At 32.7% G+C, this 13176-nt stretch overlaps 2 protein-coding genes across 2 annotated transcripts; both read right to left on the bottom strand.

Moving 5' to 3' along the window:
• Positions 1-345: 345 nt before the first annotated feature.
• Positions 346-3733, bottom strand: LOC121173510 (uncharacterized). Its single transcript, XM_041009499.1, has 2 exons — positions 2632-3733; positions 346-2224 (listed from the first exon to the last, which is right to left on the bottom strand). Exons 1-2 carry the CDS (start codon positions 2977-2979, stop codon positions 1415-1417), a joined length of 1158 nt encoding a protein of 385 aa, XP_040865433.1. The 5' UTR covers positions 2980-3733; the 3' UTR covers positions 346-1414.
• A 100-nt stretch (positions 3734-3833) lies between these two features.
• On the bottom strand, positions 3834-12325 carry LOC121173511 (uncharacterized). The gene is made up of 2 exons (XM_041009500.1): positions 12069-12325; positions 3834-8119 (listed from the first exon to the last, which is right to left on the bottom strand). The coding sequence occupies exon 2, from the start codon at positions 7287-7289 to the stop codon at positions 6450-6452; it is 840 nt and encodes a 279-aa protein (XP_040865434.1). The 5' UTR covers positions 7290-8119; positions 12069-12325; the 3' UTR covers positions 3834-6449.
• Positions 12326-13176: the final 851 nt, after the last annotated feature.

Below are 13176 nucleotides of genomic sequence, written 5' to 3'. Positions count from 1 at the left end.
ATAACCTTTTTTCTTGGTTTTGATGATGAATGTAAAACTTTTTTGAAATTGAGTTGAATACCAATTCAACTTGATTTTTGTCGAACACGCTTTGTTTTGAAAATTATATATACTTGAATACTGTAAGTCAGAAACTCACAACCACTCCAAACGGGACCTAAGAAAGCGACAAAGTGAAATATTGAACCACTCAGCCACACAAGAATGAAATGCTGATATGGGATGAAAGGATTAACTTAATTTTGAAAGCCATATATCAGGCTTCAGGATTTATATACTATAAATAAAAAAAATAGATATTTGCATCTCCTTACACAGTCAATATTGTGAGTTTTATTCCTTGAATATTCATGTGATTGATCCCATCACTGCAAGAAACAGATGAATCTTATCTTTCAAATCTACCAATCCAACATAAACTTGGAGTATTTTTTTATATTTCTTTTAGATTCTATCTTTCTAAGTTACCCACAATTTTCTTCACAACCGCAGACAAGTTGGATAATAGCACATAAGGAGTTGCATTTGCAAGCTTTGTCTCTCCAAAGTAAAACACAATAATGGACACAATCACATTCATGAAAATTAATGTGGCGATGGAATTCACCAAGACTTCATATTTGACCGTGACGGAAGAATTGCTAAGTGGCTACACAATAAAATGTGACTTAGGCTTCCAGACTTGACCTGCTTAACCCAACTAAGTAGCAACGTCATATTTTGAAGTTATGATTCTATAAACAATGTAATTTGTTCAGATAACAAGTGATTTATGTACGGAAGTTACATATATGCAGTTACAACAGGCCAAGAAAAATAAATTTCACATATCAGATTGTTACATAAAGTTCAATATTTAAATACAAAAAAAAAAAAATAGAAAACATCTAAGTGTTGCTGTTGATGACAAGCATGTTAATTTATTGGCAAGGACTCGCTGGCCAAAATGCAAGTGTTGGATGTGTCAAATTCAAATCAAACCCAGTACCCACAGAAAAGATAGAAAGGAAAACTAATTATATATCATCCATTGGAGTAAATTGCACTGCTAGGTAAAGAAAAGCCGAAATAACTATAGGCAGCTGAGTGGCTACTATTTTTTACACAAGTTCCAGCTAATCTCATCCTACCCTTCCCATTCCCACTCATATAACACTAAAAATGCAAAAGAAATAAAGAGTAACACAACCCGTTAAAATCAAGGAGCAGAAATCTAACAGCCCAATGTGCCGAATGATTAAAAGTATTATGAAAGATATAAAAATCAAAAACACAAAATAATAGCCATACCTAAATACCTACAGCTCAGTGTCTTGATAATAGACACATTCAGCCGTCGTCTGATTCTGATGATGAATTCAAATTTTGTTCTGTATTCTGGATACTCAACAACATAAAACAGAACATTAAATTCTTAACCGCAAGTAGGTGTAAGAAATAGAGCTAGGAACCTTTGGTTGATATGTACCTCTTTAGTGAAAATTGTTCTAATAGTAGTATTAAGGTCACCAACCCAATGATCTTCTGATTCTTCATTACTCCATCCATATAGGCATCGCACCTCAATGTGGCTTGTTGTGGTTATGTTTCCATGACAGAAAGTCTCCATCACGAGACATTCTTTCAAATGTACCTTTTGTAATGATGAAAACTTGAAGTTGTAACTTCCCTGGCAAAAGCTTGTGAGCCTCGGTAAGTATTTTAATGTCAATTCCTCCAATTTCATAAAAGCAATCTCGCCCAGTGGTGCATCATCACTCTCATTATTGCTACCATAGATTTCCTCTAGCTCATCACATTCACTTATCCTTAAAATGCGGAGATTTGGTAAGTTTGTGATTGTTGATGGCATTATAATATTTACTAGTCCATGACACTTGTACACATGCAATTCGTCTAAAGAATGAAACTGAACAGAGGATGGGACTATGGTCATCATATGATGACACTTCCGTACTTCAAGATAAACAACCATCATATCACAAGTACTATCACTTTCTTCGACAATATTCTCTATGGTACAAAAGCTTATTTTAAGAACTTGGAGCTGGCGAAGCACTTTAGCCACATAGATAGGAAAGACATACTGGCTTCTACAGGAATCAATGACAATTTTCGTCAGGTTAGGAAAGGAATTTGGAGTCACTTGATTAGGCCATATGGACTTCAAACTATTGTTGAACATGTTTCTGATATCCAGTTTCTCCCAGTCTGGATATTGATCCTATAATTATATATTCGAATTAAATACACAAGTGCCATATGAAATTCGAAAGTTGATTATTTTTATACCGCAAAGGAGAAAATTTTAACTAATTTTATATGTTAGTATATGTAAAACACCTTTTAATTATATGTAAGGTTTTAATTTCAATTTCTTCTTTCTATTCCTAATACCAAATTTCAATAAAAGAAAAATTTAACTTTTAGATAAATTTTGTGTAATCAAATATGATTAATTATTTTTCTTAAATGAGTAGTATGCATCACTTTTAACTAACGCTATAAAGTCATATACTACTTTTAATTTCAATAATTATGCATGTAACGCAGAGCATAAAATTCTTAACCTCCAAGGATTGGAATAAGCTAGAATTGGAGTTAAGAAGCTGAAATTTGGTTGATGTGTACCTTTTTAGTGAAAACTGTTCTAACAGTAGTATTAAGGTCGTCATACCAATGATCTTCACTCATCATATGCCAATCATCTCCATTCAGCATATGCCAATTATCTTCACTCATATGCCAATTATATCCACTCCGTCCATATTCCACCTTTGTGAGGCTTGGTGTGGTTATGTTTCCCTGACAAAAAGTCTCCATCATTGGACATTCTTTCAAACGTACAATTTGTAGTGATGGAAACCTGAAGTGGTAACTTCTGTTAGGGAATGAGATCTGCAGAACGTGTGTATAGAACAGAGAAAGAATAGAGAATGATGATGGACTGAATCTTTTCAAGAAAAAATGAATATACATCAACTTAATGATCTTACTATTTATAACAAAGGACTCAATTAACTTGATCCCAAAATAGTGAGCTAACAAACTAACTAACTTCTAACTGACTTTTGAATTACTATTAGCATCCCCTCTTAATTCAAAAGTTTAACAACATCTTACTAAATATGAAATTATAGAACACAACTACAAATACAGAATTTTCAGAACAACATTTACCACATCTCTACATTCATCTTATCTCTTAATGACTTGAACCTTTCAATCTTCAAAGGTTTAGTCAATATATCAGCAACTTGCAAATCAGTACCACAATGTTGCAGCTTTATCTTCTCTTTACTGACTTGATCTCTTAAGAAATGATACTTAGTTTCTATATGCTTCGATCTACCATGAGAAACTGGATTTTTAGCAAGATTAATAGCAGACTTGTTGTCCACCATTATCTTAATAGCACCTTCAGTCTTCAACTCCAAGTCCTGAATCAAAGTTTGAATCCACAAGCCTTAACAAGCAGCACTGCAGGCTGCTATATACTCAGCCTCGCAGGTTGATAAAGCCACAACATCTTGCTTCTTGGAAGACCATGAGAATGGTGCTTCACCAAGGAAGAACACATAACCCATTGTACTGCACCTATCCACTTGATCTCCACACCAATCAGAGTCAGAGTATGCTACTAGATGTAGATTACCATCCTCTTTTTGATTTGGCAAGTGAGTTGGAAATAAAACTCCATGATTAAGTGTTCCCTTCAAGTATCTGAGAATTCTCTTGGCTGCAACTAAATGAGATTGCCTAGGAGACTTCATATACCTGTTAACAAGTCTCACACCAAAAGATATTTCAGGCCTGCTATGGCATAAGAACCTCAAACATCCAACCAGCTGCCTAAACATAGTGCTGTCAACCTTTGTCTCCTGCTCACAACTTCCAAGCTTCAAATTTGCTTCCACTGGTGTATCAACAGGATTACACTAAAGCATATTAAACCTTTCTAGAATTTCCAGAATATACTTTCTCTGATGCATCAGAATTCCCTTGTTGTTTTGCTCAAACTTGATACCTAGGAAGTATGACAACTTGCCTAGATCAGTCATTTCAAACTCAATGCTCAAACATCTTTTAATTTCTGCTATTTCAGTGCTACTACTTCCAGTGATGAGTAAATCATCCACATATAAGCATATAAGCAATATTCCACCAGAATCACTTTTCTTCACATACAAGCCATGCTCAACAGAACATTTTCTGAAACCAGTTTTGCTTAAGAATGCATCAATTCTTTTGTTCCAAGCTCTAGGAGCCTGCTTCAAACCATAAAGCGCTTTCTTGAGCTTAAGAACCTTGTCCTCACTCCCTTTAAGCTCAAACCCAGGAGGTTGTGTAATGTAAACCTCTTCTTCCAAAGGCCCATTCAAAAATGCAGACTTAACATCAAGCTGCCAAAGTTTCCATCCTCTCCAACTAGCCAAAGCCACCAATAGCCTTATTGTCTTCATTCTTGCTACAGGAGCAAACACTTCTGAGTAATCCAATCCCTCTTTCTGCTTGAAGCCTCTAACAACAAGTCTGGCCTTGTGTCTTGAGATAGAACCATTTGGATTCAGTTTCACTTTGAATACCTACTTCACTAAAATAGGTCTTTTATTTGCTGGAAGCTCTACCAATTCCCAAGTTTCATTTTTCTCAATGGAAACCAGCTCCTCTTTCATAGCTTTCCTCCAAGTTTCATCAACTATAGCTTCATCAAAACTAACTGGACTAACATCAGCAAGTAATGCCATGTGGATTAGCTCACCAACATTCCCAATTTCAGAATCCTGGAACAATTCATAGTCATGTAATCTTGCAGGCACTTCAGCATGTCTTCTTAGCCTTTCATTCTGAGGTGCATTTGATTCCACAGGTGGTGCAAGTGGTAAATTGAGTTCCTTTCCAAGTTCTTCTCCATTATCTAAATCAGGTGCAGTCTGATCTAGATCCAGATCTATCTCAGCCACTGTTTGATCCTGACCTGAACAACAATTATCGGACTTCCAAGCACTATATTCTTCAAACAATACATCTCTGCTGAATTATACTTTCTTGGTTCTAGGATTATACAGCTTGTATGCACCAGTAGAGCTATATCCTATGAAAACCATTGACTCACTCTTATCATCCAGCTTCTTTCTTTTCTGATCAGGAATGTGTTTGTGGCATAAATAGCCAAAAACTTTAAGATGCTTAACATTAGGCTTCTTTCTAGTCCAGATTTCTTCTGGTACTTTTGATCCAAGCTTCTTTGTAGGACACAAATTCAGTACATAAGCTGCTGTCATAACAGCTTCTCCCCAAAATGTATGAGACATGTTTTTGCCTTTCAACATGCTTCTCACCATATTTAGTATAGTCCTATTCCTCCTTTCAGCTATCCCATTGTGTTGTGGTGTATATGGAGCTACAATTTCATGCAATATTCCATTTTCTGTGCAAAAATTCTCCATTTCATGTGAACAGAACTCACCACCTCCATCAGTTCTCAACACCTTGATGTATTATCCAGATTGTTTTCCAGCCATTGATTTAAAAACTTTGAACACAGAGAAAACTTCACTCTTGGCCTTAAGCAAATACACCCATAATTTTCTACTAAATTCATCAATGAAGGATACAAAGTATTTGTTTCCACCCAATGAGACAGTATCAATTGGACCACACATATCTGAGTATATAACATCTAACACAGCAGTAGATCTTTCAGGAGTATAAGAGCCAAAAGAGTTTCTGGATTGCTTGCTTACCAAACAACTTTCACATACCTTTGAGGGAAGCTTTATTGGAGTCATTCCTGACACCATTCCTTTTGAATTCAGAAGACTCAAACTCTTGAAGTTTAGGTGACCAAATCTGAGATGCCATAACCAAGAGCCATCCTTGTCCACTTCAGCTGATAAGCAATGTGATTCTAAAGCATTCACCTTGATTTGAAAGGTTCTGTTTCTAGTGAGGGGAACCTTCAAAATCCTTCTTTGATGAGTATCATATACTCCAAGATGACCACTTATCATGTACAGTGAAAACCCTTTTTCAAGCAACTGACCCATGTTGATAAGATTGCTCTTTAACCCAGGAACATAGAGCACCTCTGTAATCACAACATCCTTCCCATCTTCCTTTTTGACATAGACATCACCAATTCCTTCTGCTGTAATGTGTCTATCATCAGCAAATCGAACTCTGCTCTTTTTGCTAAGATCAAGATTGACAAGCCATTCTTTGTGGCCAGTCATGTGATTGGTACATCCTGAATCAATGTACCAAATTCCTGAATTGCTACTCCTTTCTTTTGTCATCATCATAAGAGTGATTGGTTCTTCGTCTTGATCAAGCTTTTCACTCACAAGATTGGCTTCATTACTGAATTTTCCTCTTGAATCAGCAGGTGCCTTGCACTCACTTGAGAAGTGCCCCAACTTGTTACAATTAAAGCACCTAAGAGATCTTCAATCAACTTTCTTCTTACCTCCTTGCCAATTTTGTGATCCTCCTCTTCTTGAAGAAGATTCAGATTGATCATTTTCCTCATTGTTCTGAGATTGTTTTCCAGAACTTCCATAATTGCTTCTATACTCTCTGGATCTTCCTCTTCCTCGATTGCCTTTTTTACCAGAAAGACCACCTCTCTTCCAAGTTTGAGCTTGAAGAGCCTGGTCCTGAGATCTGTCACTTTGCCTTTCCAGCATACGTTGTTCATATGCTTCTAATGAACCCTGCAATTCTTCTACTTTTAGAGTTGCAAGATTCTTTGATTCCTCTATCGCCACAACAACATGATCAAACTTAGGAATCAGAGTGCGAAGAATCTTTTCAACAATCATTTGATCTGTAACCGTTTCACCGGAAACTTTCATTGAATTTGTCAAGGCGATTACACGATTAAAAAACTCTGCTACCTTTTCAGTCACGTTCATCTGCATCAGCTCATATTGGCGTCTCAGGGTTTGTAATTGCACTTTCTTCAACTGATCGGCACCCTCATTACACTTCTCAAGAATCTTCCAGGCTTCATGTGAGGTCTTTGCTGAAGCAATTTTCTCAAAGTGTGCATTATCTATGCATTGATGAATGAAAAACAAAGCCTTATTATCTTTCTTCTTGTTTTCCCGATGCACAGCCCTTTGTGCTTCTGTTGCACCTTCTACAAGTGCAGGATAACCTTCATCAACCACTTCTTGGACTTCTTGATATGCGAATATCACCTTCATCTGGACACTCCACTTGCTCCAGTTTTTGCCGTCAAGAATGGGAAGGTTTGCAGGGAAGTTACCATTGGTTGATCCCATCGTTCTTCAACAATGCTTTTAAGAAGATAACCAAAGCTCTTGATACCAATTTGTTAGGGAATGAGATTTGCAGAACATGTGTATAGAACAGAGAAAGAATAGAGAATGATGATGGACTGAATCTTTTCAAGAAAAAATGAATATACATCAACTCAATGATCTTACTATTTATAACAAAAGACTCAATTAACTTGATCCCAAAATAGTGAGCTAACAAACTAACTAACTTCTAACTGACTTTTGAATTACTATTAACAACTTCCCTGGCAAAAGCATGTGAGCCTCGGTAAGAATTCCAATGTTAATTCCTCCAATTTTATATAAGCAATCTCATCCAGCACTGGTCCATCACCCTCATTACTGCTTCCATAAATTTTCTCTAGCTCATCACATTCACTTATCCTTAAAATGCGGAGGTTTGGTAAACTTGTGGTTGTTGATGGCCTTATAATATTTACCAGTCCATGACAGCTGGACACAATCAATTCATGTAAAGACTGAAATAGCACAAAGGATGGAATTATGGTCTTCATGCCTGGACACTTTGCTACAGTTATTTTCTCAAGGTAAACATGCGTCATATCACAAGTAATATCACTTTTTTCAAAAATATTCTTTATGCCACACAGGGTTATTCGAAGAAATTGGTGCTTCCGAAGCTCTTTAGCCGCAAATATGGGAAAGACAAAATCCATGCTTTTACAGCGATCAATGTTAATCATCAGCTTGTGATGAAAGGAATTTGGAGGCACTTGATTAGGCCGTATTGATTCCCAATCATTCATGATGCTGATTTTCACTGTCTCCGAGTTTGGAAATTCGGAAGGAACCTACAAAATATATTTCAAATTAATACACAAGTGTCATATGAAATTCGAAAGTTGATATAATTTTATGGGTTCCCATTTATTTAATTCAATTTATGAAAATATAATAATTTATCTAATTAATTTTACTAACTCAATTATGTTTGCTAGCTCCAATAATTTAATTTATTTTACATAAATGTTATAAACTTATTAAATTACATGAAATTAAATTTTATAAGTCTCGTTTGTAGAAACAAAGCTTCCAACATTATTTTGATGATGCCAAAGATTTTTAAAAGATACATTCAAACAAGATTAAAGAAATCAAGAAGATTCAAGAGAAGACTCAAGATATGCAAGAACACCAAGAAAAGCATCAAGATAAGTATGAAAAGAATTTTTCAAAGAAAAGATTGAATAGTACAAATTGTCCAAAAGAATTTTTCAAAGAAAAATCTTTTACTAGAGTTTTTACTCTCTGCTAATCGATTACCATAAGGCATTAATCGATTACCAGAAGCCCAAAATAGTTTTATAACTATTTTACAAAGTAGTAATCTATTACCATGGGCATGTAATCAATTACCAATGTTTTTGAACGTTGAAATTCAAATTTCAAGAGTCACAACTTGTGATAAAACATTTTCAAACTTGTGTAATCGATTACACAAATTTTGTAATCAATTACCAGTGTTTCTAAACTTTGGTTTTCAAATCTAAACATGAAGAGTCACAACTGTTGATGTGTAATCGATTACACTATAATGGTAATCGATTACCAGTGACTGGTTTTGAAAAAATAAATTGCCAAGAGTCATGATTTTACAGTGACTGATTTTTGAAGAATTTGCCAAGAGTCACAATTTTTAAAGTGACTGGTTTTTGAAGAATTTGCCAAGAGTCACAATTTTTAAAGTGACTAGTTTTGAAGAAATTGTCAAGAGTCACAACTTTTAACATGGTTTCTTCAAGAACCATCAAATGACTATAAATATGTGATCATGACACGAATTTTAATAACTAATGATTTACTAAATCATTCTCAACATCTTTCTAAGAGTTTTTGTTCAATACTTGCTTTGTCAAGAAAAGTTCATTGGGCAAAATCTTGTGCTATTCTATTTTCTTCCTCTCCTTTATTCTTACAAAAAGCTTTTCAAGAAACCTACTCTTGGTGACTATTTTCAAGAGAAGGTCTTCTTGGTTGAACACTGAACATAAGGTACCAATGTTCCTTGGGTTCATTACAAGAAGTAGGATTTGCTTCTTGGTTGATCACTGGACACAAAAGACCAACATCTTTTGGGTTCATTGCAAGAAGTGGGTACAATTTCTTGGTTGTTATCACTGAACACAAGGGACCAACGTTCCTTGGGGTTCATTGCAAGAAGTGGGAATAACTTCTTGGTTGTAATCACTGAACACAAAGGAGGGGATTCCTTATTGCTTGTAAAGGATTTTACAAGGATAATGGAAATCTCAAGTCAGTTGCTTGGGGACTGGACGTAAGCACAGGTTGTGGCCGAACCAGTATAAATCCGGTTTTGCATTCTATCTTTCCTTAATCTATTTTACTTTTTGTTGTGTTTATATTTCTTTAAGTTTACTTCTCCTTATTTATTATTCGAGTAACTTACAATTAAAGAAATAATTGAATCTAGAGAATATCTAAGAAAGAGAAATTTTCAATTAGGAATAGTTAACGAAATTTTAATTCAACCCTCCTTCTTAAAATTTCTGAGGTCACTTATCCAATATTGTTATTATGTTCATAATAATTTTATAACTTACACACACCCCAACCCCACCCTAAAAACCTCACCAACTTATATTGACATTATTTCAAACATTTTTTAGAGCATGTAATAAAAAGTAAATAACAAAGGACTTAGACAGTAAAAAAAATAATATGATAATTAAATAAAAATTTAATGTTATAGAGTTTAAAAGTCGTAAATCTAGTCATGACTTCCTGTGATAATTAGATTTATATCTTCATCTTTGCATGAAATTTGTTTTAAAATTTATTTTCAATCTCATTTTCCAGGGGATTCAGTATTCTTTTCTAATTTATATTTCTTAATTTGATTTATATTTAAATTTGAAAACTAAATACATTGTATCAAGTTTAAAATATTTTCTACAAAAAATTGAAAATATTTTTCTTGTTTAGATAAAATAAATTCTAAAATTAGTTTATTCTTAATCTAATTCTATATTATAAATTATAATACAAAACATGTCCATTCTTTCAATTAAAAATGATTGATATTCTCTCTTTTCTCTTTTGGATGTGCGTTTTATGTACTACCACTACAAGTAGCTAAAATGGTTTTTATCAACCATCTAAAACCACTATTCCTTTTTTATTTTTATTTGCATACTTAATTTTCTCCTTTGCTTTAATTTTTTTTAATCTCTGTTTTTAAATTTAATTTCATTTTTTTAAATAATTATTAGTAATCAAAATTAATATTGTATCACTCTAAGTTGTTTGTCGAAAATATAAAATATAATTTATATCTTTAAAAAATATTTACTTATTGTGAATTTTATTTCTAATATAATTTATATATTTTATCTATTACAATGGTTATTTTAGTCTTAATGAATCTTAATCTAACCCTAAATTCTAAATTATAATGAACAACGTGTCCATTCTCTCAATTAGTAATTATTGATATTCTTTCTCTTTTCACTTTTAAAAGTTTCTTGATATTTTTTATTTTTATCTAATACTTGGTTTTTTTTCTCATTGCTTTCAAAAAAATTATATCTTTTTCTAAAATGGAATTTCAAAAATTTAAAATAAATTATTAATAATTAAAAAATAATATTATTAACTGTTTTATGGAAAATATAGAATATTAGATATATATTTGAAAAAAAAAATTGTTTAACTAATTTTTTTAATTATAATTTAATTTTTATACATTTAATTATCTATTATAAATTTTAGTTATATATACTTAAAGTTTATACAATATTTAAGACTCTTTTTAGACACCATTAGTATTCCCTATGGGATGGGAGGCTAACCTATGTTACGCTAAAATAACACCATATCAGTTGATCAATATGTTTGATTATTTTCTTTACAAGTTTGGTAATCACAACTTTTATCTTATATATATATTAGCAAAACCGTTATCTATATTTTGTATTTTATACTACTATTCATACGGGCTATGACGATATCTTTTTTATTATTATTTTTTAAATATAAATTAATTTCTATTTTACTCTAATAAATGAATTGTATTTGTTTTTTGTCATTTATCTTTGGTCATTAATGAATTGTTTTACTCTATTTTGCTTTTGTCCCCTGTTTGTTTCGTTATTTCCCCCACGGTAAAAAAAAATCATCATTCTAGTTAATTGAAATAGTAATTGTACAAAATAAAATAACAATGGACATTTCAAAGGATAAAAATTTATATTGTTTCTTATTTTTCAATCTTTCAATTCATCCGGCAAAAAAGTCTAACTAATTCAAGATTCAACTGAAAAATTAATAAAATCTGACCTATAATTGTTTCTGATAAGAATAAGAATTTATACCTTTCTTTTGAGTCCAATAACAAATAAAAAATTGATTCACAAAATATAATGTATACATATTTTTAAAAAGTGATAATAACTTTAAAAATTAATTCACTCTCATTTGAATACTCTCTTAAAGTTATTAACTTCACTCTCCTAACATACATCTATTACATCCTCTTATGTTTTAAATAATAAGAGAACATTTTAACAATTTTAAATATATATTTTATCTTTAAAATTTAATACGGCTTTTGACATGCATATGATATATCATCTTATGTTTTTAATATCAATGGAATGGTTTAACATGATTTCTTATGTCTTTCAATTTATTATTTTTGATATCATTAGTTCTAATTTGAATTTTAAATATTTTTAAAAAATTACCAATAATTATAATATTGTTCAATTCTGGAATGTTTACCTCTTGGGCAAATATCGCTTTCAACCTTTGGCACGAGGTAATCTCAACTTGTTCTAGATTGACCAGTGCTCTTGCCACCTCTGACGGGAACAAACTTGTCAAACGATTACTACTGATAACTCCCAATCGCTTCAAGTTTTGAATGTAAAAAAATTCTTAAGGGTTTTCTTAGACTATCAATGATAGGAAACAACAGGATCTTGAAATTTATGGTTCTCACAAACAATCAATAAACAATAATAGATAATGATGTGTACCTTTCTCCATAGGAAGACTTGTACCTTTCTCCGTAGGAACTTCTCTCCAGTGCACTTTGATTTCCTTGAAAGAGCAGGGAAAATAAGATTTCACTTCCTTAGGCCTTTCTTTTCTGTCTCTCTCTGTTCGTGATGGCTATGAGTGAGAGAGAACACTTTCTGGTCAGGAAGGGGACCTTATTTCACGTTAGTGGGTATTAAGCCCCTTTTATAACCACTACTCCCATCAAGTAGCAGTTAACCTAGAAACTTCTCCTATTAAGCCCAATTACAATTTAGCCCTTAATTGTTAATTATTTATTTATTAGTCCTTACATAAGTCACATATCTCTCACATGAGACATTAATTCTAACATTCTCCCACTTGGCTCATGTGACATTAATAAACATTATGGACTAAATAAATAAATAGATTAACTAACATAATGCGCATTAAAAATTGACTAAATTGTTCTATACATTGGGTACATCATAATTTCATGATTAAGAATAGGAACCAATTCGAGTCATGGCGGTTGTACATCATCTAATCGACATAGTCCCTTCCATGTACTACAAATTAGTCTTCTCCTTAATATGACCATTAGTTAGGAGTACATAATTGGTCCAACATAATGTCTTCATTCAAGACAAAACCTGTTAACATTACTCTAACACAAACATGCATGCAAACATAGAGAACAGGTAATCAGAAACATATTATAATTGAGCTCAGAGTGTCAGCAAAATTACATAAGGTAAATTACACTTAATGATCATCAATAACAATAATGTCCATACTTTCAACATGTTCTATAATGTCTTGGGCGGTAATCCCTTATTCAAAGGATCAACTATCATAAGGTTTGTGC

Source organism: Glycine max, chromosome 15 (genome assembly GCF_000004515.6).
Source record: "Glycine max cultivar Williams 82 chromosome 15, Glycine_max_v4.0, whole genome shotgun sequence".
Lineage (NCBI taxonomy): Eukaryota > Viridiplantae > Streptophyta > Magnoliopsida > Fabales > Fabaceae > Glycine > Glycine max.
This window is presented reverse-complemented; position numbering and strand designations above follow the sequence as displayed.

What these genes read in the sequence shown, in the direction of transcription:
- LOC121173510 (XM_041009499.1), bottom strand. Translation starts at nt 2,979, where the DNA reads ATGTATATTCATTTTTTCTTGAAAAGATTCAGTCCATCATCATTCTCT. An exon ending in GAACAGTTTTCACTAAAAAG is followed by an intron (nt 2,225 to 2,631) that starts GTACACATCAAC and finishes ATATAATTATAG; the next exon opens with GATCAATATCCAGACTGGGA.
- LOC121173511 (XM_041009500.1), bottom strand. Translation starts at nt 7,289, where the DNA reads ATGGGATCAACCAATGGTAACTTCCCTGCAAACCTTCCCATTCTTGAC.